Source organism: Hylobates moloch, unplaced genomic scaffold (assembly GCF_009828535.3).
Source record: "Hylobates moloch isolate HMO894 unplaced genomic scaffold, HMol_V3 SCAFFOLD_15, whole genome shotgun sequence".
NCBI classification, from domain to species: domain Eukaryota; kingdom Metazoa; phylum Chordata; class Mammalia; order Primates; family Hylobatidae; genus Hylobates; species Hylobates moloch.
Genome location: NW_026652290.1, coordinates 74,979,095 through 75,000,428, shown reverse-complemented (window position 1 = coordinate 75,000,428; position 21,334 = coordinate 74,979,095). Strand labels below are relative to the sequence as shown.

At 35.6% G+C, this 21,334-nt stretch overlaps 1 protein-coding gene across 26 annotated transcripts in view; it reads right to left on the bottom strand.

The window, feature by feature from the left end:
* NRXN1 (neurexin 1) overlaps positions 1–21,334 on the bottom strand; it is a 1,136,507-nt gene that overhangs the window by 17,287 nt on the left and 1,097,886 nt on the right. For 16 of the 26 annotated variants that reach the window (XM_058429190.1, XM_058429196.1, XM_058429193.1 and 13 more), the window contains one exon: positions 5,865–5,952. In XM_058429190.1, the coding sequence (XP_058285173.1) occupies positions 5,865–5,952 (88 nt within the window). The remainder of the gene's footprint in view (positions 1–5,864; positions 5,953–21,334) is intronic. The other 10 variants (XM_032178109.2, XM_058429197.1, XM_058429198.1 and 7 more) reach the window with 1 other exon arrangement.

Sequence of the window (21,334 nt, the reverse complement as noted above, 5' to 3'; positions counted from 1 at the left end):
CAGCAACGTGCTGACTATTATGGGCTAATTAAAGTCACTTTTGAATAATTACATAATAAATAACACACATTTAAATGTAGAATAAAATTATTTTCTAATCAAGCTCTAAAAATATGACCCAGCAAGCTAGTCCTTTAAATGATTGTGATGACTTATTTAATGAAAAGATGCACCTTGTTCAATATACATATCTTTATTCCTAATGTGGTTAATGGTACCAATTCAATAGAAATTCCTTGGTCTTTTCTCAAAATAGCACACTGAAAAACCACTCAAAATCGCATGGTAATTGCAACAAATTTAGCTTAATGAATAGTAATACATGTAAAGAATATGACATGAAATTATTTAAATGAACTTTTGAAAAATCGATTCTATATTTGTGAGGTGCCTGAATTTTAGAGGAAAAACCTTCTGCATTCCAAGAAACTATAAGCCTACCTTTTCTAAACTAGAGAATACACCAGCTCTCTCATATTACATGACATAACTTAATCTCTCTGAATCTCTTTAGCTATGAAAATGCTTCATAGTTTCATAAACTAATGACATAGAATAATGTTTGTAAAGGACTAAGAACAATGATGAGCACAGAATAAATCTTCACCAAATACTAGTTATTATTGCTATTTATCATTGCTTATATAATCTGAACCTTGATCAACATGATTCCTCTGATAGGCAATCAACAGTTGTCTTTTGAGTGGTTGTACTGATGACCTCACCTCCTGTGTTGCAGCTAAAGAGATGCCACAAAAGTGGGTGATCCTTTTCTTCCCCCCATGACTAATGAGATTTTTTATTATTCAGTGGAGCTTTTCTTTTCCTAGTTTGACAAAAGTTTAATTGATCTGAAAGTGGCCTAATATCGCATTAGCTACCCATCCCCTAACCACTCACAGAGAATTGACATATTATTCTTAGCACTGTAAATCTAACAGGAAATTGTCCTTCCTAAACAGGGATCCAGAAAACAGGAAGCAGGTCTGGTTCCCTTTGTAACAAATGATAAATTAGAGTTATTTATTAGGGAGCTCCTACAGCAAAAAGGGTCATTATCTTCATTTAGGATCTTGAATATCAACATAAAACTCACCTTTTTAAAACTTCCTCAGGAGTTTTGAGAAAGGGTTCTATTTGGAAGAGGGCCCCCAAACTAAGAGATACTGACACGATTAAAGACCTTCTTGGAACTTAAGTGGTTTTGCAGTGTTGCCATTTTGTCAATTTACTAAGTGGATCTAAAATGTAAAATTTCAAAGACATTTTATAAAAACTTATATTCATGTGAAAAACAAAGTCTTGGAAAATATGTGCGTGTGTGTAAAAATAATACAAATAGTAATAACAGGAAACACTCATATAACACTTATTTTGAGCAAAACATTTTTCTATAACATACTTTTCATATATTAACTCCAGCAATCACATATCTAGGCTGAGAAGAAAAAAATCACAGAAGCTGTAAATGTTTTTTGAGAAAAATTGTGAAAAAAATGTTATCTATCTCTCATGTGTCTAGGCTTCTTAAACTGGACACTTTAGGACAACAGTGGCCTGTGACCTTGTTATCAATAGCTGGTTCAGATTTCTACCTGTTCACTAAGAGCTGGGGTTCAATTAGCCCTCCTCAATCACATAGCCAACATTTTATATTCTGAAGCCATCCTTTTGTAATCTGAAACTGATTATATCAATGTGAAGTTATCATCCAATGCTAACTGTGCAGGACAGTGTGGCTGAAATCAAGTATAATTGAGTTCCATGTGTTCCCACCCAGGAGGTTGACCCTGATCTAGTTTTAACATGTACAGTTCCCATCAGGAGGCCTGAGTGGTTTCATCAGTTGCCCACCAATTTTCGGCCAGGAAAAGTAACAGCATCATGTAAAAGGGAAAATAGCTTGGAAGATTCTTTTTGTATAACTGAATTTGGGAAAAAAAGCCACCATTTATGTTCTAATTTATGCCAGACATTGCAATAAATGTCTTCAATATATTAATTAATATAGAACTGAAGGTATAAACTTTCTATTTTTGCTCCCAGAGCTCAGCAGAGAAGTAGGTATATAGTGATACTCAATACTTGATCAATGTTGAAGCCGACAACCCACCAAATATGTAACTTCCCTGTTCATTAAGAGTTCTGAGTGGAACCACAGTTAAGTCCAGTTTATCAAATATTTGATAAAAGGAATAATTTACTAGTACTCAAGATGATGCTAGATTTTTCCTGTTTCTTCCACTAACAGCTTTAGGAAGCTTTAGGAAGATACCTAAATGAGGAACATTTTCAGAGAAAAAGCCATATTTTGAAGGTGGGGGAGGGTCAGAGTGATTAGAAAACTCATCAGTAAATACTTAGGGAGAGTGAGGTACCCAGAAGATTTGGGCAATGCACCTATAAAGGTAACGGTGCATCTCCTTACAAAGATTTGCTTTCACTTGCCCAAGGACTAGCAAATGTGCATAGCAGATATGTCTGTTTCAGAATATTTACCTCAATATGTTAGTTTTATAAAAAGCCAGTATCCCAAAATATAGCCTAATATGTGAAATAATTTTATTAAGATATTTCTAACACCTAATAGCAGCAGCTACAATTATCCAATGTCTAATAACAGCAGCAGCTACAATTATTGTCTGTATTATTTTATATTTGCCTTCAAGATGAATTCCAAGCAGGAAAAAGCGATTTAAGAAAACCAATACATTAGGAAACAATGACCTGCAGGAGGGGCAGCCCATGATGAAACATTATGCAGACTTAAACAGGATTCAAAACAAAAACAAACAGAAAAACACAACTCCTATTCCAAGAAAAAAGTTGGAAAATAGAAAAACATCATATAAACTAAGAATTTCATGAGAAGCTATCACATAAATAGAACCAATTTCTGCCCAAAGAGCCACCTGCATATGAAGCATTAAAGACAGGCTTGAAAAAAAAAAAAAAAAGTAATAGGGAGTTGGGCAAGAAAAAGCTAATGTAGAAAGAGATTTAACATCAGAAATTGAAAGTGAAACAATTCATGGCATACATTATCAAGACCAGGGGAGATAAGATCACAGGACAGGTTTACAGTGAATGATCCCATTAACACAAAATAATCTGAAGTTCTTGTTTTAACAGGAATTGATGAATTGAAAACTGAAGAGTGAGGAGGGACACACTGAAAGAGAGGAGAAAAAAACTAGGATCGGTACAAGAGTGTTAAAGTAGCTGTCGTTAGATAGAATCAGTAGCTGGTGTGTTTTGTATTTTGGGTAACAGACTTTGGTGCAGTAGAACAGAATTAAAATTGACAGAACAAGTCCATGCAGGCAGCAAGAAAAACAGGGTTCCTGCTTCATTAATGCATGAGAAACAAATAGATAAGTAAGCATGATTCTTTCAGATAGTGACAGTGTGGTAAGGAAAACAAAGGTAGAAAGATTCCCTGGAGTATGGCAATTAATAAGCTGCTACTCACTTTCACTTTCCATTGTGCTATGATATTGAACAAAGCAGACAAAAATCGGGTGAACAAGGAGAAGACAATGGCAAAAGGGGTTACCCCATCCACCTTTTCTCTCCTCTCCTCTATCTTCTTCCTCCACTATCTTGTTCTTAGGTCTCGTGTCGCCAGAGCAAAAGACAGACAGTAAACTAGTCCATAAGGAATGGTTAATCAGACCTATAAGCAATGGCTCGAAGAACTGGATCACTCAGCTGAGCTCAAGAAGAAAAAGTGACAATTTTAAGTGCAATTAGTTACTGTGATTCACTAGGTACTCAAGGTAAGGATTCTGCAAGCAGAGTAAGATAGCCTATACTTAGTAAAAGAGGGATTCAGCAAGTCCTGTAATTAGTAAGAACTGTGACAGTTTTCATCACTGTATTAATACTGTCTAAAATATTGAAAAAATGATTTACCCTCAAGAAAACACTAATTTGGAAAACAAAATCAATTATACATAACACACACCCCAATATACAAAGACCAGACTTTGTTACATGGACAACTCATGCTAGAGGATCTCAGAGAAGATGAGATAGAAAAAAGAATGTCCTGGTGCAAAAGAGTAACACCAGGAAGGTTGGGCATGTGAACACAGAAGAAATGGGGAAGGGAAATTTGAGGGTGGGAAAAGGCAGAGAGATGGGACTGATCTAATGACAGAAAAGCAATAGCAATGACTTTTTGTTGTTGTTGTTGCTAACTAACAGATTAAGCAATACCAATGAAAGCAAAGGCAAGATCTTAGTAAAGGGTCCTAGGATAGTGCCATGATGTGACTGTATCTGTCATGACAACCAAGAGGGAATGATTGCAGAGGTCAATGAGCTGGGAGAATGGAATGGATGATCATGACAGAGCTGATCATTGTGAATGATAGACGTTTCTGGGGGCTGAGAGTCCTGACTGACACTGCGGAGCCTAGAGGAAAGAGGACCAGAGCATACCAGCCTGGTATCCCACGCCCTCTCCTGTTGTGAGATGACTGCCGAGCTCTTCCCTCCCCCTGGCACTCAGCAGCTGCTAAGCACTACAGTCAGTGGTTACAATCAGTGGGGGAAGTGATATTCAAATATTCAAAATGAGATGCAAGATATACATCCTGACTTACTCTAAAGAGCAGATTTACTCTAAAATGGTATTCTTCACAAGAATGCAAATTCATTACTTTCTTGTGACATGAAGTTCTCCTGGGATTCTAGGTGACGTCAACAGACACCACTAGCAGAGAGTGGTTAGTCCATATCCACCTCACTGATTTTGTTAATGCAAACAATATTATTATTATTATTATTTTGAGACAAAATCTCACTCTGTCACCCAGGCTGAGGTGCAGTGGCATGATCTTGGCTGACTGCAACCTCTGTCTCTAAGATTCAAGTGATTCTCCTGCCTCAGCCTCCTGAGTAGCTGGGATTACAGGTGCACACCACACCTGTCTAACTTTTCTATTTTTGGCAGGGGTGGCGTTTTACCATGTTGGCCAGGCTGGTCCTGAACTCCTGACCTCAAGTGATCTGCCTGACTCAGGTTCCTAAAGTGCTGGGATTACAGGCGTGAGCCACTATGACCAGCAAAGAATCTTATTGAATTTAAATACTGCTTTACCGAAAACCAAACCAAACCAAAACAAAACTAATGGAAATGAGCCTAACACTTGAAGTTATGAATATTTGGAATCAAATCTAGGCTATGAATTCATTCATTTTTCAGGGTCTACAGCCACCACTTAATGGTATAAGGGCTGTATGGTAACAGTATTTATGTTAGTCACATCAGAAGATGCAAACATATCATAAAGAAGTAAAATGCTTCAGCTTGAATTTTAGGGAAACATGGCAAGACTCAAATATTTCTCTATTAAATATATCAAGGAGTCTACCTGCTGTTTGCTTTACTACTGCCATAATACTCTCACTTCCGAAATTCAGAAATATATCACTTAAGGTAATTTGCTGGCAGAGTGAGTGGTGGGGACTTTTTGTCAGTAGAAAGGTCAAATAATTTTGCACAATGTGCTGCAATTTTTTAGCTTTATAATTTTACTATAAGTGACCCAAGGGAAAGCTCATTATATTGTTACACACAAAAATTATGTTGTGAGCTAATGGAAAGTGAACAGTAAGGTAGCAGCCCTGTGTGCTGTACCCACTGCTTTTTCTGAAATACATAATCTTGGCATGTTTTAATTTTTTTCAATAAATGTGGAAAAATTTATGTAAAAAAATAAGAGTCCTCATCTCACAATCAACCATTGTATAGGAGGGTAGCCTTCTAGACATGAATATAAGGCCCTTCTAAGGAATATAACATGCAACAAAGATTTACAGTAAAGCCAAAGAAGTAAGAAAAAAAGTCGACTAACCTAACCCACCTGAGCTCGGCTCACAGGGGTCAATGTCCTCATCATCGCTGGGACACTCTGCTGAGGCCACAAGGATGTCATCTGTGGTCTGCAAAAGAATCACATTCAGTAGATTAATTTAAAGGGTCCTAACAGATTCTCTCATCTTTGTCTCATTGACAAGTGAAACACAATTTGTTTATCAAGAAACCAAATTCACTATTTCCCTTTCTAAAGACACAGCTTACATTTTAAATCCTTCATAGAAGTAACTGGCTATTTGTGAAAACTTGATTACACTTTAGTTTACATGAGGACGTAGAAATGGTGACAGCCAGCTTGTAGATACCCATCCACTCAAATGCAGATAGAAGCTGCACATAGTATCATACAGAGGTTTAAAACAACCTGGCAGAAACAGATGATTTGAAATTTATTACAGCCTGGAGTGCTACAACGTATGCATCAGTGGGCTTTATGTAGTACTTGTGCTTGGCTTCCTAAAAGCAGAATAGCCAAACCTTTTACATTCACGACTATGTAGAGTTTGATGAATCTTTGAGATATAGCTTGTTATTGTAGGAAACACAGATTAAGTAGAGAATTAGATAGCTCTTTCATCGGTGCAAAAAGGCAAGGAAATACAATCCATTTAAGACACTTTTTCATTTTCATTATGATTTCACACTTGAAGCTCATTTTTGTAATGTTCAGGTAGCAGGTATTGCTTCCCCATCATCCCTTTCATCATTATGGTTTCATAATAAATGAAAAGTGTACTCAAAGTGGGGGAGGGGAAGAGGTGACAATTTTCTCTGTGACATTCTAGTTGCTTCATTGCACTTACAGCAAAAAAGATAACTAGCACTGTAATAAAAAGCAGCGTCTGTAAATCCTAGCAGTTAGTCACATAATCAACACATTGATAAGCACGAATGGTTGTTCTTTATTGCTACTGACAAGCTGCAGTAAATTCAGCATAGATACTGCATGGAATCTGTAAAGGCTTACATCAGAGTTGGCTCTGCTAAGGTAAAACAGAGAATCCAACGTATACAAATAAATAAAAATATCTCATTACATCTACTAAGGACTGAAGAGATTAGAATTGTTCAAACAATACTCAGAACTGCAACATTGATACAGTTCTCATTTAAAAGTGGAATTAAAATAACATAGGTCTTACTTCAAAGAAAAAGCAGAAATACGATATGGGCACCTAATATTAAAGGAGCACCTAATATTGTCACAGATTAAAGTACAACTAAATAATATTTAAGAAAGTTGTGGTATTTTGACAAATGGAGACAAGGAGTGATACACTTTTATAGAAAGCATTAGGCTTAAACATCTTTCAAGTGCAGGGTCTTTAAGAACAAAGAATTCGTTCAGATGCGAATGCTGTACAATATAACTTTAAATAAACAGAAACCTTTAAATAGCATTTGAGATAGCTTCATGTTACTCTGGTCTTACTTCTTCTGAGACAATTGAGAGTGTTTCTGGATTCATGCATTTTGCTGCTGCTATTTTAGAAAGGGAAGTTCAAAATACTGGTTTTCCTGGAAGTGTCTTTTTTTTTTTTTAACTGTTGAATTTATTGACAAAGTTATTCATAATATTCTCACTTTTTATTCTTCAATGTTTGTGGCATTTGTAGTGCCAAATCCCCTTCCATTCCTGATATGTGATAATTTGTGGGGGTTTTCTTTTTTTTAATTATACTTTTAGTTCGAGATACATGTGCAGCATATGCAGGTTTGTTACATAGGTATACAGGTGCCATGGCGGTTTGCTGCACCCATCAACCTGTCATCTACATTAGGTATTTCTCCTAATGCTATCCCTCCCCTAGGCCCCCACCCTCCAACAGGCCCCAGTGTGTGATGTTCCCCTCCCTGTGTCCATGTGTTCTCAGTGTTCAACTCTCACTTATGAGTGAGAATATGCAGTGCTTGTTTTTCAGTTCCTGTGTTAGTTTGCTGAGAATGATGGTTTCCAGCTTCATCCATGTCCCTGCAAGGGACATGAACTCATCCTTTTTTATGGCTGCATAGTATTCCATGGTGTATATGTGCCACATTTTCTATATTCAGTCTATCACTGATGAACATTTGGATTGGTTCCAAGTCTTTCCTATTGTGAATAGTGCTGCAATAAATATACATGTACATGTGTCTTTATAGTAAAATGATTTATAATCCTTTGGGTATATACCCAGTAATGGGATTGCTGAGTCAAATGGTATTTTTGGTTCTAGATCCTTGAGCAATCACCACACTGTCTTCTACAGTGGTTGAACTAATTTACACTCCCACCAACAGTGTAAAAGCGTTCCTATTTCTCCACATCCTCCAGCATCTGTTGCTTCCTGACTTTTTAATGATTGCCATTCTAACTGGCGTGAGATAGTATCTCATTGTGGTTTTGATTTGCATTGCTGTAATGACCAGTGATGATGAACTTTTTGTCATGTGTGTGTTGGCTGCATAAATGTCTTCTTTTGAAAAGTGTCTGTTCATATGCTTCACCCACTTTTTGATGGGGTTGTTTTGTTTTCTTGTAAATTTGTGTAAGTTCCTTGTAGATTCTGGATATTAGCCCTTTGTCAGATGGATAGATTGCAAAAATTTCCTCCCATTCTGTAGGTTGCCTGTTCACTCTGATGATAGTTTCTTTTGCTGTGCAGAAGCTCTTTAGTTTAATTAGATCCCATTTGTCAATTTTGGCTTTTGTTGCCATTGCTTTTTGTGTTTTAGTCATAAGTCTTTGCCCATGCCTGTGTCCTAAATGGTATTGCTCAGGTTTTCTTCTAGGGCTTTTTTATGGTTTTAGGTCTTAATGTTTAAGTCTTTAATCCATCTTAATTTTTGTATAAGGTGTAAGGAAGGGGGGTCCAGTTTCAGTTTTCTGCATATGTCTAGCCAGTTTTCCCAACACCATTTATTAAATAGGCAATCCTTTCCTCATTCCTTGTTTTTGTCAGGTTTGTCAAAGATCAGCTGGTCTTCAAAGAATTAGAAAAAAGTACTTTAAATTTCATATGGAACCAAAAAAGAGCCCATATAGCCAAGCCAATCCTAAGCAAAAAGGCTGGAGGCATCATGCTACCTGACTTAAAACTATGCTACAAGGCCGCAGTAACCAAAACAGCATGGTAGAGGTACCAAAACATATAGATAGACCAATGGAATAGAACAGAAGCCTCAATGTAACTCTTAATGTCAGTAAAGATCGTTAGCAATTGGCATGATAATCATGTAGGTATTTTTTTAAAAAGAAAGCTTTAAAAGCAAAGACCCATTCTCCTTTTGGCACAATTACATCTTGCTGGGTAATATACAAACAGACTTGATAATGGCGTGTTATTGAATTATGTAGTCTTGCCGGTCAGTTGCTCCAATTCCCTCCAGAGGAGATAATCAGCTTCCCCCCTCCCCTCCCCAGGAACAACATCTAGTGGAAAGCTACTTTTATTCTCAATTCCCAATTAATTTCAAGGTTACAGATAATTTCTCATTTTCTCTGAGGAATGTTAATATGAAATCAATATAGTGTTGTTCCTACTGGTGTTTTATTCTTGTTAGAGGGAGGAGGAGGTAAATAAATTCTTTAAACCAATGGCTGTCACATCAGCAGTGATATTGCTGCCTTTTCCTTCCTCCACCTGGAGGGACATTTGGTAATATGTGGAAATATTTGAGGTCACAATTGGAATTGTGAGGTCTGCTACTATCATTGTCTATTTTTGACTGCTAAACATTCTTTTCTTTCCTCCTCCTCCTCCTCTCTTCTCCTTCTCCTTTATTTATTACTATTATTTCTTTTGTAGAGATAAGGTCTCAGCTCAGTCTCACTATGTTGCCCAGGCTGATCTAGAACTCTTGGCCTCAAGCAATACTCCTATCTGAGCTTCTCGAAGTGCTGGGATTACAGGAATGAGCTACTACACAATGCCTAAATACTATAAAATACATATGACAGCTTGAAGACAACAAAGAATGATCTAACCTGAAATGTCAATAATGCCAAAGTTGAGAACCCCTGCTCAAAACGTTTAAAAACAGTTCTGTGTCTTATTTTTCTCCTAAAAAAATGGACAGCATAATAGTATCTATTGTTACAAGGATTAAATTGGTACATGAAAAGTACCTAGAACGGGACAACACTGTAAATATTTATTAAAACTTTCAATATTATTATCAACATTTTCTTCACTATTTCATGAATGTAATACCAATTTAATGTTTTTGCACTATATTTATAAATAATATAATTATAGATATTAAACTGAAACTTGTACATATGAATTATTCTTAACTTGAGGTCTCATGTTAAAATTTGTATCAAAATACAGTAGCTGTATTGATATTTTGTTGAACTAAGTACTATCTTTTACTGTCTGGGTTCAAACTCTGACCTTTTAGAAGGCAAACATCAAATATAAACTTAAAAAACTGCTTCTTAAAAAAATTAATGGGCTATAACTGTGTGACTCAGTGGGTAGTGTTTCATGCAGACTAAATTATTTAGGCAATACAAGTCAAGCTTTGTTTTAAAAGCTGACCTATTTTCTTTTGGAACAATTCTACACTAACCAGAAAGTGTGAGAATGTTCTCAGCGTCACCTTCTGCAAAACACAATTCCTAAAATAACAAAAGATGTCATACAATGGTACTTCCTATAGCCCTCTTACAATAGAAAAAAAAGTCTACAAATGCGACCCTTTTGTAAAACTATATTTTACTTTTTAATATAATTTCCCTGGTATAATGAAATACGTTCTTGATTTTCATATATGTTTTTCCTCCAGAAATTAAACACCAGCAACAATCTTGAGAATAAAAGACCTCAGACCAATAGATGGCTTGGCAAAAATCATCATCACAGTATGAAAAATCAGGAAGTGGCTCAAGTGTAGGAGAAAAAAAAAATCAAATTGCACTTTAGAAGCTGAATTAACTGCACAATTTTCTAGCCAAAGCTGTGTAATTTAAATTTAATTCACTGTGTTTGGAGATGCCGCTATGACTTGCCGTTGAGAGAGTGGTAGAAAAAAACTCAAATATGTCACATTAATCAATTCTATTCTTTAGTATACTTTTCCCTGATGTTTCTAACCTTTTTGAGAAAAGAGACAACCTGCTGAAAAAGATAGAAGCGTGATCAAGCAGAAGCATTAGCTTTACATAACAGTCCATTTAGATGAGTGTCTCTAACTGTGCATTTAACCACCCACAGGTGAAATTGCTATGCTGATCTTCCTTAATTCAGACTGGTCTGTACATGCACATGGTAAGCATCTCTTCTTGTTTAAAATGTGCACTAAAATTTAAGTCTCTATACTTGTAGGAAGAAAATGATTTGAACAGAATTCAAGAAATAAAGGCTTTAAAACTTAATCCATCCTTTTCTATATTTGAACACCAATATTTTGTAGGGTTTGAGAAATATGTCAGGATGGGGGCAAAAGAATGTTCTTAATGCATGGTAAGAAGGTAGACCAGTTGATTTAATACTCAGGGATATTAAAAAGAGGGAGCATTTGTTGGGTGCAATTTAGAGAAACACAGATGTGTTTTTGTTATTTTTTCTCACTTATAGGAAGACTTATTTTTCCACATCATTAATGGTGGAATTTTCTGAATATGAATTTGCTGTCACTTTAAAACATATAGCCTAATTGCATATCTGTGTTGTAAAAATATACAAGGAAAGCATGAATAAATCCAGTATGTAATATTATATCCCTAAGAATAGCATTCCAAGACTTTATTCCTTATGATAAACAGCTTTCCTGAAGACTAATATATTCCAATGAAGATGCTTACAGAAAACTATACTATTAAGACAAATCTGTTTTGTAAGGAAAAGAGCAATTTCCAATTGTACAATAGGATATTCATTGTCAGTATATGATACCCACAAATAAACCCTTGATTTATTCTAAAATTTTAATTGGAACTTTTATTTCTAAACAGCAATAGTGTATCCTGCTATACATCTAAATACAAAGCCAAAAAAATTGTCTCGATGACATGAGCATTGTATAACATTATTTAGCCTAATATTTAACTGTCGTGACTGATATTTAGACTGAATTGATAGCAACAATTAGTGGGTCGAGGACAGTGCTAGCTGAAATATGATATCTTTGGTTAACTGATGGGCACTTGTTCTTGCTGATACTTTTCCGTATGCAAAGCTGCTTTGGAAGAGAGAGAGCTCTCAAGTGTGATTTTCATGACTGAATCTAATGGTTTCTCCAGAAAATATTTATCACTAGGTGAGGTTCCTTGAAAAAAAAAAATTAACAGGATTCAGGATTAGTATCACAAATTCCCAAGTAAGGTCCAACCCAGTGTACTGATAACCTATGGAGCAAGAAGTTTCTAGGAGGTAAGAGAAGTCATAGTTCTCACCAGAAGGAAAAACTGTAGAAAATAATCCACTTGTAATGTGTATATAGGTATATGATTCCCAAATTGTGGTCTATTTGATTAAATCAAATCAGTAAAGAAATATAACAAATTGGCAATTTCAGTTAATGAACAATCCTATTAAGGTACAAGAGGAATTTAGAGGCTGCCTAGATCTTATTCTTGTTTCCACTGTCTCAATGAAGTTGCCTCAGTTGACATCATAAAGATGTCAATTTCATGGCTCACTATTTAATAAACATAAAAATAATAAACCGATCTCCAATATGTAGAGGATGAATTTTACCTCCAGCACATGAATAACAAAGATAGTGAGGCCCAATTACTCAATAATGAATACAAAGCACCTCATCTATGCATAGCATTTTCTCATAGGCATAAAATATGTTCAGTACATATCAAGGTATAAATTGTGGTTCCGACATGCAAATAATTTATTGTTCTCTCTCTGTTCTGAGGCAAATGAACAAATAACTCTTTAATACAAATAACAATAAGGTAAATTCAAGTGGCTTATTTTTCTCGGAATGTAACAATGTTCCCATATCCATTACTTCACTTACAATTCACCAAAAGCATCCTTATCTGGAATGAAGATGGAGGTACTATTATTCAGAGTGTTATAGTTAAGTGTCTGCTAAAAAAATACTCATCTGTACACTCATCCACCCAATTTGAATGTGTGAACATTGGCTTTCATGAATATGTAGGGCAAAGCTCAAATATCCCTGAAAACAACCACTTTCACGTTTCTTTAATGTTCGTTCCCAATTGATGCCCTAGGCTATTACAAAAAGTGACCATAAATCAGCTGTCTGCTTGGGAAAAAGGCAGACTTGAAAGCCATTCAATTTCCTTCAAATTTTTTTCAGCTGTTTAAAATGTATGCGATGGTTCCAGAACCATTAAAGTGAGTTTGAGTAGAACTCTGCCATGGTAAAGAAATCACATCTTACTCAATCTAACGTTCATTTTTATGTACATTTGATACTGGTTCTCCTAACAGGCAAAACTCAAAGGAAAATATAGGAATATGGAAATAATGTCACAGAAATACACTTTAATGAAATTATGGGGAAAAGAATAAAACTGAATTTTTGAGTAATCAAAAAATAACATCATTTTAGCAAACTTATTCAAAATAGAAAACCTACAAATAAGGAACCTGCTGTCAGGGAAAGTGAAATTAAATTTATGTTTAAAAAATATGTTTTTACTATTTCTTTATGCTACTGATGACCTCTATGCTCATATTGCATCTCCATTTTTAGCCAAGGCAATGTAGAAGGACTGGCAAAATCAACTAATATGAAATTTAAACTTTCAGGAAGCCATGGAACAATTTATTTTTCTGAATTCTCACTAATTAGAATTTGAGAATGTCAGACCTCCAAAGACTACTGGTAATGGAGTAGAGGTACTGAATGAGTGATCGACTGTGTTTCCCGTCTTTGTTTTGCTTTTGGACAAAGCACTTTCTGAAATAATTTTGGCCATTTCCAAATTAAATAAATATTGAAAGATGTTTAGAAATGTAAATTTAGGCTTCTAGCTGTATCAATATGAATATCTAGTCCTATTATGGATTAGTCACACAGGTTGAAACAAAAAGTAGGGTTCTAGCTGTATCAACATGAGTATCTAGTCCTATTAATGGATTGGTGGACTAATTAATAGATTAATTAGTCACACACATTGAAATCAAAATCCTTTTTGGTAAAAGGCCAAAATAAAACCAGACTTTATGATTGCATAATGCCTATGATGGATAATTTCAACTAGTCTGACTCCAAATCCAAGCTTTCATTGTTGCCATGTTAGGGAATGAAAACATGTTTTAGTTAAGCAGTCATATACCTTCTTGTACTGAGTCAGATCTTAGAGATCATTAATGTAAGCTCTTCATTGTACATATTGGGAAACTGAAGCTAGAAAAATTTAATTGGCCACAGTTATGGCAAATCTATGCTAGTTAATGGCAAATCTATGAGATTATACGACTCCCAGTAGATTATGTTTTTCTATTATCCCAGATGACTTCTACCTATTCATTCATCTATCCATCCATCCATCCATCCATCCATCCCAAACCATCTTGTTCTCTAATGAATTTTATGTGATCTACAAAGATACGTGATAAAATAAACTTAAAATAAGTGAAAAGGTTGCAAATGTAGAGTACTGGATTTTAGATAAGTAACCAGTAAAATCGTCCTGAAGAAATACACACAGACGGGAGGTGCATATTCACAGCTTCTGCACCATTTGATACGGCAGCACATCATGTAACACTAAAAGGGGAGCACAATTAATGCTAGAGTTCAACTTTTAAAAATCCAATTACAGAAATTCAAATATTGACATAATTACAGTTATTTTGAAATGGAGTTAACCCAGAAAGTTATTTACTTGTGAAAATCTTTTCTTAAATTATTGTTTTAAAGACCTTACATACCATGCCCTCAGTCTCTGTACCTAAATGCATAACTAATTTTTTGGTGACAAAAAGAAAATGCAAATTATTGAATCTTTTTCTGTCTTTGTATCTCTTTGACTTAGAACACTGCAGGCTATGCTGGCTACAAAATTAACTCAATGAACTCCCTGCTCTCTTCTCATTAAGCCACTGATTAAAATCCTTCCAACTTCCAAGGTCTCTCCTCTTATTAACTACTGTCTTCACAACATAAGTGCTAATGAGATATTCATATTTGTTTCTCTCACACAACAATCATTAGAGTTCTGTCATATTATTTCTTATTACATCTTGGGAATAAATACATGGAAGTGACCATTTATTAGCCATATTGGTAGTTTCTCCAGAAACAATCTAAACATGTATTGAATATCAAGTCAGTCTTATTGACACAATGACCTTAGAAGTGAAGGTTCAAGATCAAAGATGTAGAAGGAGCCACATTTACCTTTGGATAAGCAGCCAGTTATAAAAAAAACATTTCTCTGCTACTGGGTAGTACTATGACCAATGTCACCTGATAAACTTTAACTTGGGGATAGATGAGAACTTCCATTCCACACGATGTTTGGAGTATAGAACAGCAAGAAATATGGATGTGGCTGGAAATAATGATGACTTAGTTAACAGAAAGTGTATTTTCTGATTTTGAGTTGATTCATGAGTTGAATACATGCAAGGCCCACAATTGCATGCCCCCAAATAAGCCAATATCTGAGTAGCATCACTATGCTTGTATCTATCCAGTGGTGATTGAGAATAAACATTATCTGGCTCAGACGTCACAATGTTATCTTGTTCATGTGCTAAGAGGATCCGGTGTCTTCTAGTTCTAGTTAAACTGGAACTCCAAGCTTCTACACTTGACTGCTTCATTCCTTATGGTGCACATTGGCTCCTTAATACATGTTTAAGATGTTGTACTGCTGAAACACCTCAGTTTAATTTATACAATGCTGACCAATAATGCAAAATAAATACTACTCCAGAATTCAAGTCTCAGTTCTAGTTTTCATGAGCAGTACACATTATCTTGGACTGATTTCTGTGTTCTAAACATGACATATGAATATATACATATTATACATTTAAATACATATATTTATATATGTAATTATTTGTGTCTCACAGGATGTTAAGGGAGTCAAATTTGATATGTGTGAAGTCATTTTGGAAAGTGTAAAAGTGCCCACGATGCAGAGTTTATATAAATTATTATCATAGAAAACACATGGACACATGGAGGGGAACATCACACACCAAGGCCTGTCAGGGTGTGGGGGAAAAGGGGAGGGAGAGCCTTAGGACAAATACCTAATTCACGTGGGGTTTAGAACCTAGATGACAGGTTGATGGGTGCAGCAAACCACCATGGCACTTGTATACCTATGTAACAAGCCTGCATATTCTGCATATGTATCCCAGAACTTAAGATAAAATAAAAAAATTATTATTATAACTAATAATTTTTGTCTCTCACATGATGCTACAAAGGAGAGCTCCGGCTAGTGCTTGAAGAGGGCAACCAAATGTCCACTTACCTGAATACAATTTATTTGAATGTCCTGAAATCCTCTTGTCCCTCAGTTGAATAGGATCTGTATCTCTCACTTACACTAGCCCCTCACATAGATGCTGTTCTTGGGCTGCTTCCTGTTATGCCAGCATTGAATTCATTTTGGCATTCCTTATTTAGGGCATATGTGTGGATCTCACTGGTAACCTACAAGGTAGGCAGCACCAATCTATGCCTGGCACTATGATTACCTTTTCTCCAATCCAGATCTCCTCGAGAGCTTAGTGCACAGACTCAGGGATACTTGAGCTCTCTCTAAATTCTAAGTTCTACTCTATTTAGATTGTGAGAACCTGATTTATTTTATCACTGCATCCAGAATTTACCACTCTCTTATATCTACAGCATATAAATGAACAGATAAACAGGAAAAAACAGACAACTTAGCAAACAATGCTAGTTAAAGGAGAGAAAGAGAAAAAGGGAGAGGGAGAGAGAAAGACTGATTCTCTAAGTGTAATTCATGCATGACAATGCTCCTTACAATAGGAGTGGTTGTATTTGTAGTTATAATATGACTTTGCCTATGGTTTGTCTTCTATATGTATGAATAATATGCTAATCAACTCCTGTTAAGACAATGAGTTATCTTTTCTTAGTGCATTAGAATAGTGGGAGTAATTGCCTTTCGAAATCATCTTGAAATCTAAAAGCATGAAGACTGCTTAGTGATATGTTTTATTTTATTTCATATGCTCCTTTTGGGTAGAGTTTATGTTTTATGCCCCCAGGGCATCTATATAGGCATTCAGTAGAGTTGACTTAAAATGACATAATCATTCAAAAACCTGGCTTATATTCTGAAAGCATTTGCATGAATAAAAGGATTTTCTGAAAATAATTATGACTTGAAAAATAATCGTTATGAAAATACAATTTACTTAAAAGTGAGGGATTCATCTTGACTTTAAAAATAGAAAAAATATTATACATGACACTTGAATTTACTGGAATCATCACATTTTAAATAATCTTATTCTTGATGGTCACCCACTCTAAGCTCACTACATTTTTGGTTATGAAAAAGGCATGATTGTCACAATTGCTCATTTATACCAGCTAATTAAATCTCAATATAAAATTGAACAAGTATAGATTATTTTCTAGGAATACGACTAAAAGTGGGAGATGAGAATTGTGGCAAAATAACACTTTTTCAAAGATTTTATCTGCCTTATAACATCTCTAGAAGTGACAATGAAACTTTCTAACTGGCTTCCACATTATACCCCATGGCTGGAAATGTATAGTAGAGAAATAGCAAAAAGTGACATTATCTTTAACTGAAAGAGAGAATGACTGAAGGTTAGAAGGAAGGCAAAGCTAAAAATGTCTTGCAATAAGTTGGTCTTCCTGCTTTTATGAAGCATTCCTGTCCTTCAAGAAAGCAGTAAGATAAAGCCTACTCTGTGGAAGGGACTGAGAAAAACATAGTTAACTATCATTTTGGTTTTTTTTTTACCTATATAATATTCCTTAACTATCTCTATCTCTTATAAACTCTATTGCAATAGTCTTACATTATAAATGCTTTTACTTAGTTGCAAAAAAAAAAAAAGCTATTCCTTTGTAATGTTTTCCTTCAAAATCTAACTACAGGATGAAAGCTTTATCTTTTTCCTGAAAGAGGCCAGTCATAAGATTCACACCAAGAAATACTGCAAGACAGAATGCACTAATCAAATGTATATCTACTGATTCTGCCATTCATTCATTCATTCATTTATCCGTTTGTACTCATTTGTTGAATATTTTCATTTAATAAAGAGTTATACAGGCAAAGAATAAAAATACAATTTTCTGACTCAGAACATTTAGAATACTGTGGTGGAGCATGCAATCCAATTTCTTTTTGGGTTTGGAGAAGGCATCTATCATTTTATGAATTAATCTTTTACACATGTATTAAGTGTTCACACTGTATATTCAAGGTTGCATCCCCAGGGCCTGCCACGGTACCTAGCATGTAAGAGACAAATATCTGACTAATGAGTCAGAAATGATTCCAGCCAGTATAATTGGAAAAATAGAAGTGATTTGATAGGAAAAATAAGTCCAACACTATAAATCACCTCATCACACTAGACAAAAGTACCTTAGACTTTCATTTCCAAATGCAAAGGATTGACAGAACCAAAGATGCTCTATGTTCTGTGATACTTGAGCTATCAGCTGATTAGAAAAGGTATCAATTTGAAAAGCAACAAGAAGCATTGTCATGTTAACTTTTTTGGAAAATGTGACTGCTACCACTATTCATTGTAAGGCAATTTGTGCTCCTTCGTTTTTACAACTAATAAATGGTGCCAGTGTTTATTTTTCTCCTTTTCCCTTTGATTTCATTTTTTTCATCTCTTCTTATTTCATTTGTGGTGTCCCAACTCCCAGAGGAGCTACCTCAGGAAAAAAGATCTCACATAGCAAGAAAAGTCCAAGGAGCAAATGCTGTTTGACTCTAACCAACACACCGTAGCACCTTAGGTCCATGTATAAATTTAGGGAAGAGAATTACATGCTCTCTTCCAGTTATTATTATATGATTCCATAAGTCAAAGAAATCTGGAAATGTTTCCATGAGTAGAAATTTGTGATAAAGGAGATAGTCTTTTTTACTCTGCTAGAATATTTTTTGGTACAAGGAAAGTGCCCTGTATATAATTGTTGATTTAATCTGAGATATCATGAGCCCTGACACTTGACTTCTAGTTCTCCAATTTAAGTTACTAAGCTGCCTACATTCCATCAGGATAATTTGCCATGTAATCATGAATGGGTAGGGGAAACTGGCAGCTTTTAACAGTTCTCAAAGGTAATTCCTAAGACAGGTGAGTTGGAACTGATGAAATTGAGATAGATGCTAAGTGACCAGGCATCCCTGCTTTGAATTGTGAAATTGAACTTCAGTGTGTAACAACAAATCCAGGCCCTCTATGAGCAGCAAGTTGCTTTTTCCACTACTGAGCATGGAAGGAGCATGAATGCTGGAGCTGAACAGACTGGACTTAAATCCCAGCTCTGCCACTTACTAGCTGTGTAAACCTGGGCAACTTCCCCACCTTCTCTGGATTTCTTTCTATGTAAAAGTGAAGTTATTTACACCTACTTTGCATAAGTATTACATGTATTAAATTATCTAGACCTAGATAGGCATACTGTCTAGCACAGTAGCTGGTATATGGAAGATATTATCATGAATATTTATTACATAGATACAACCAGCTTTCAAAATGAATGGCTCTTGTAGACATTTTCACATTATTCTCACTGCAATATGGAAATTAAACTTTATTCCTAGCACTGGACTCCCTAATCTTTAGAGACAAACACTCCCTTCACAGAGAAAGTACAAGTTTCTCGCCTAAATTTACACATCCATGTTTAAATATTCAATAAACAGAGAAGATTATATGTTTGATAGGACAGTGCTTGTAAAAGCACCTCAAAAAAATCACAACATTATCAGTATATTGAAAATACAAGGTACGTCTCTTCTCTCTAGTTACACGAGGTAATCAAGCATTTGTCAAATCATATTTGGAGGCTCTTTGAATTATATGCTCCATTTCCCTTTTAGGTAAAGAGAAGGAAACCCTAAATTGGCACGGTCAGGCGTGGGTCAGATGTACAGTATCAAATGACTGCACTGTGCTGTTCAGGAGGGACCTAGGAGTATATCCCAGTCTCCCGGCTCTCCATCCAGTTGGCATCTTGCTCCTTCTACTGCTCCTAGTTTCATGTTTGGGTATGGGGCAGATAAAAATAACAGCGGGAATAATTCACTACTTTTCCCAAGTTTCTCATACATGACTTGACTTTTTAAATTCTGCCCTATATCTTACTGAAATTTTAAGCAAGGCCTTTGAAAAATACTAGGGAATGGTGCCGTCACTCACAGCTGCCAGACTGGGGAGCACTCAGTGGCTGGTGCAAAGCCCAGTAAAATCCAACCAAAGAACACAAGTGCAGAAACAGGACAAGAATTTTGCTAACTGTCTTCTTTGAGAACTAGGAGCTTCATTAGAGAACTTGCCTTTGTGCATGTATTTCCTGAGATGGGATCTGCTGCTGAACTCTTCCTGCAGGTATTTCAGTGTTTTATTTAGTTATGATATTGCCTAATGACCTTTTTTGGTCCACTATTCAGACATTTTTGGGTCATTTAAAAAGTTGTTACAAATAAACATCACTTACATAACATTTATATTTCTAAGTGACTAAACAGATCCTCTCTTGGATAGCTTTCCTCTTGCCAGCCTTGCATTTACAGTCTGTCTCACTCAATTCTGACATATTTCATTGCAATTGTTATCATGCCTCTGCCATCTGGGTTTGTCCTTTTCCTTCCCGCACACCTCTGCAATCCCTGCCTGCCCTCTTCCCTTCATTATCATTGCTTAGATGCCTACTAATTAAGGACAAGAAAGAAGCCTATTCAACATAAATATACCTTTTATCATCATGAGAACTTTAAACAGATAGTTCAGAAGACAAACTTCTTGATGATTTGGTGTCATTTTTATGAGAACGAGGGCAGTGGTGATCTCAAAGAGTATCACCGACTATTCTCCATAGGTACCCAAGTTGCTCGTTTACTATGAAAGCTCAATCTAGTTTTTGTCTTTTGTCAGCGTTTATAGACCTCTTTCTTCCTTCCAATTTGCCCCTTCAGATCTGCTTTGAGCTGGAAATCCAGATAATCAAGGTTCTCAATTTCTCTTGAGAAATGAGAAATTGGCTATAAGGTAAAGGATGTCAGAGAGGTTCTCCAATGAGAAAGCCCAGGTGCGTGAGAGCACTCAGTTGAGGCTCATGGCTTAAAATACACAAGACCTGTTAGTTTCTTCCTAATGCAAAGTTCTTCATGAAGGTAGTACATTTATTTGTAAGAGACTCTCTCAGTAATATTTTCACTATGATAATTTTCAAATGGGCTTTTCTTATTTTACTGAGTCCAAGAATTCTTAGTGAAACAAGATTCCACATTTCTAAATTTCTCTT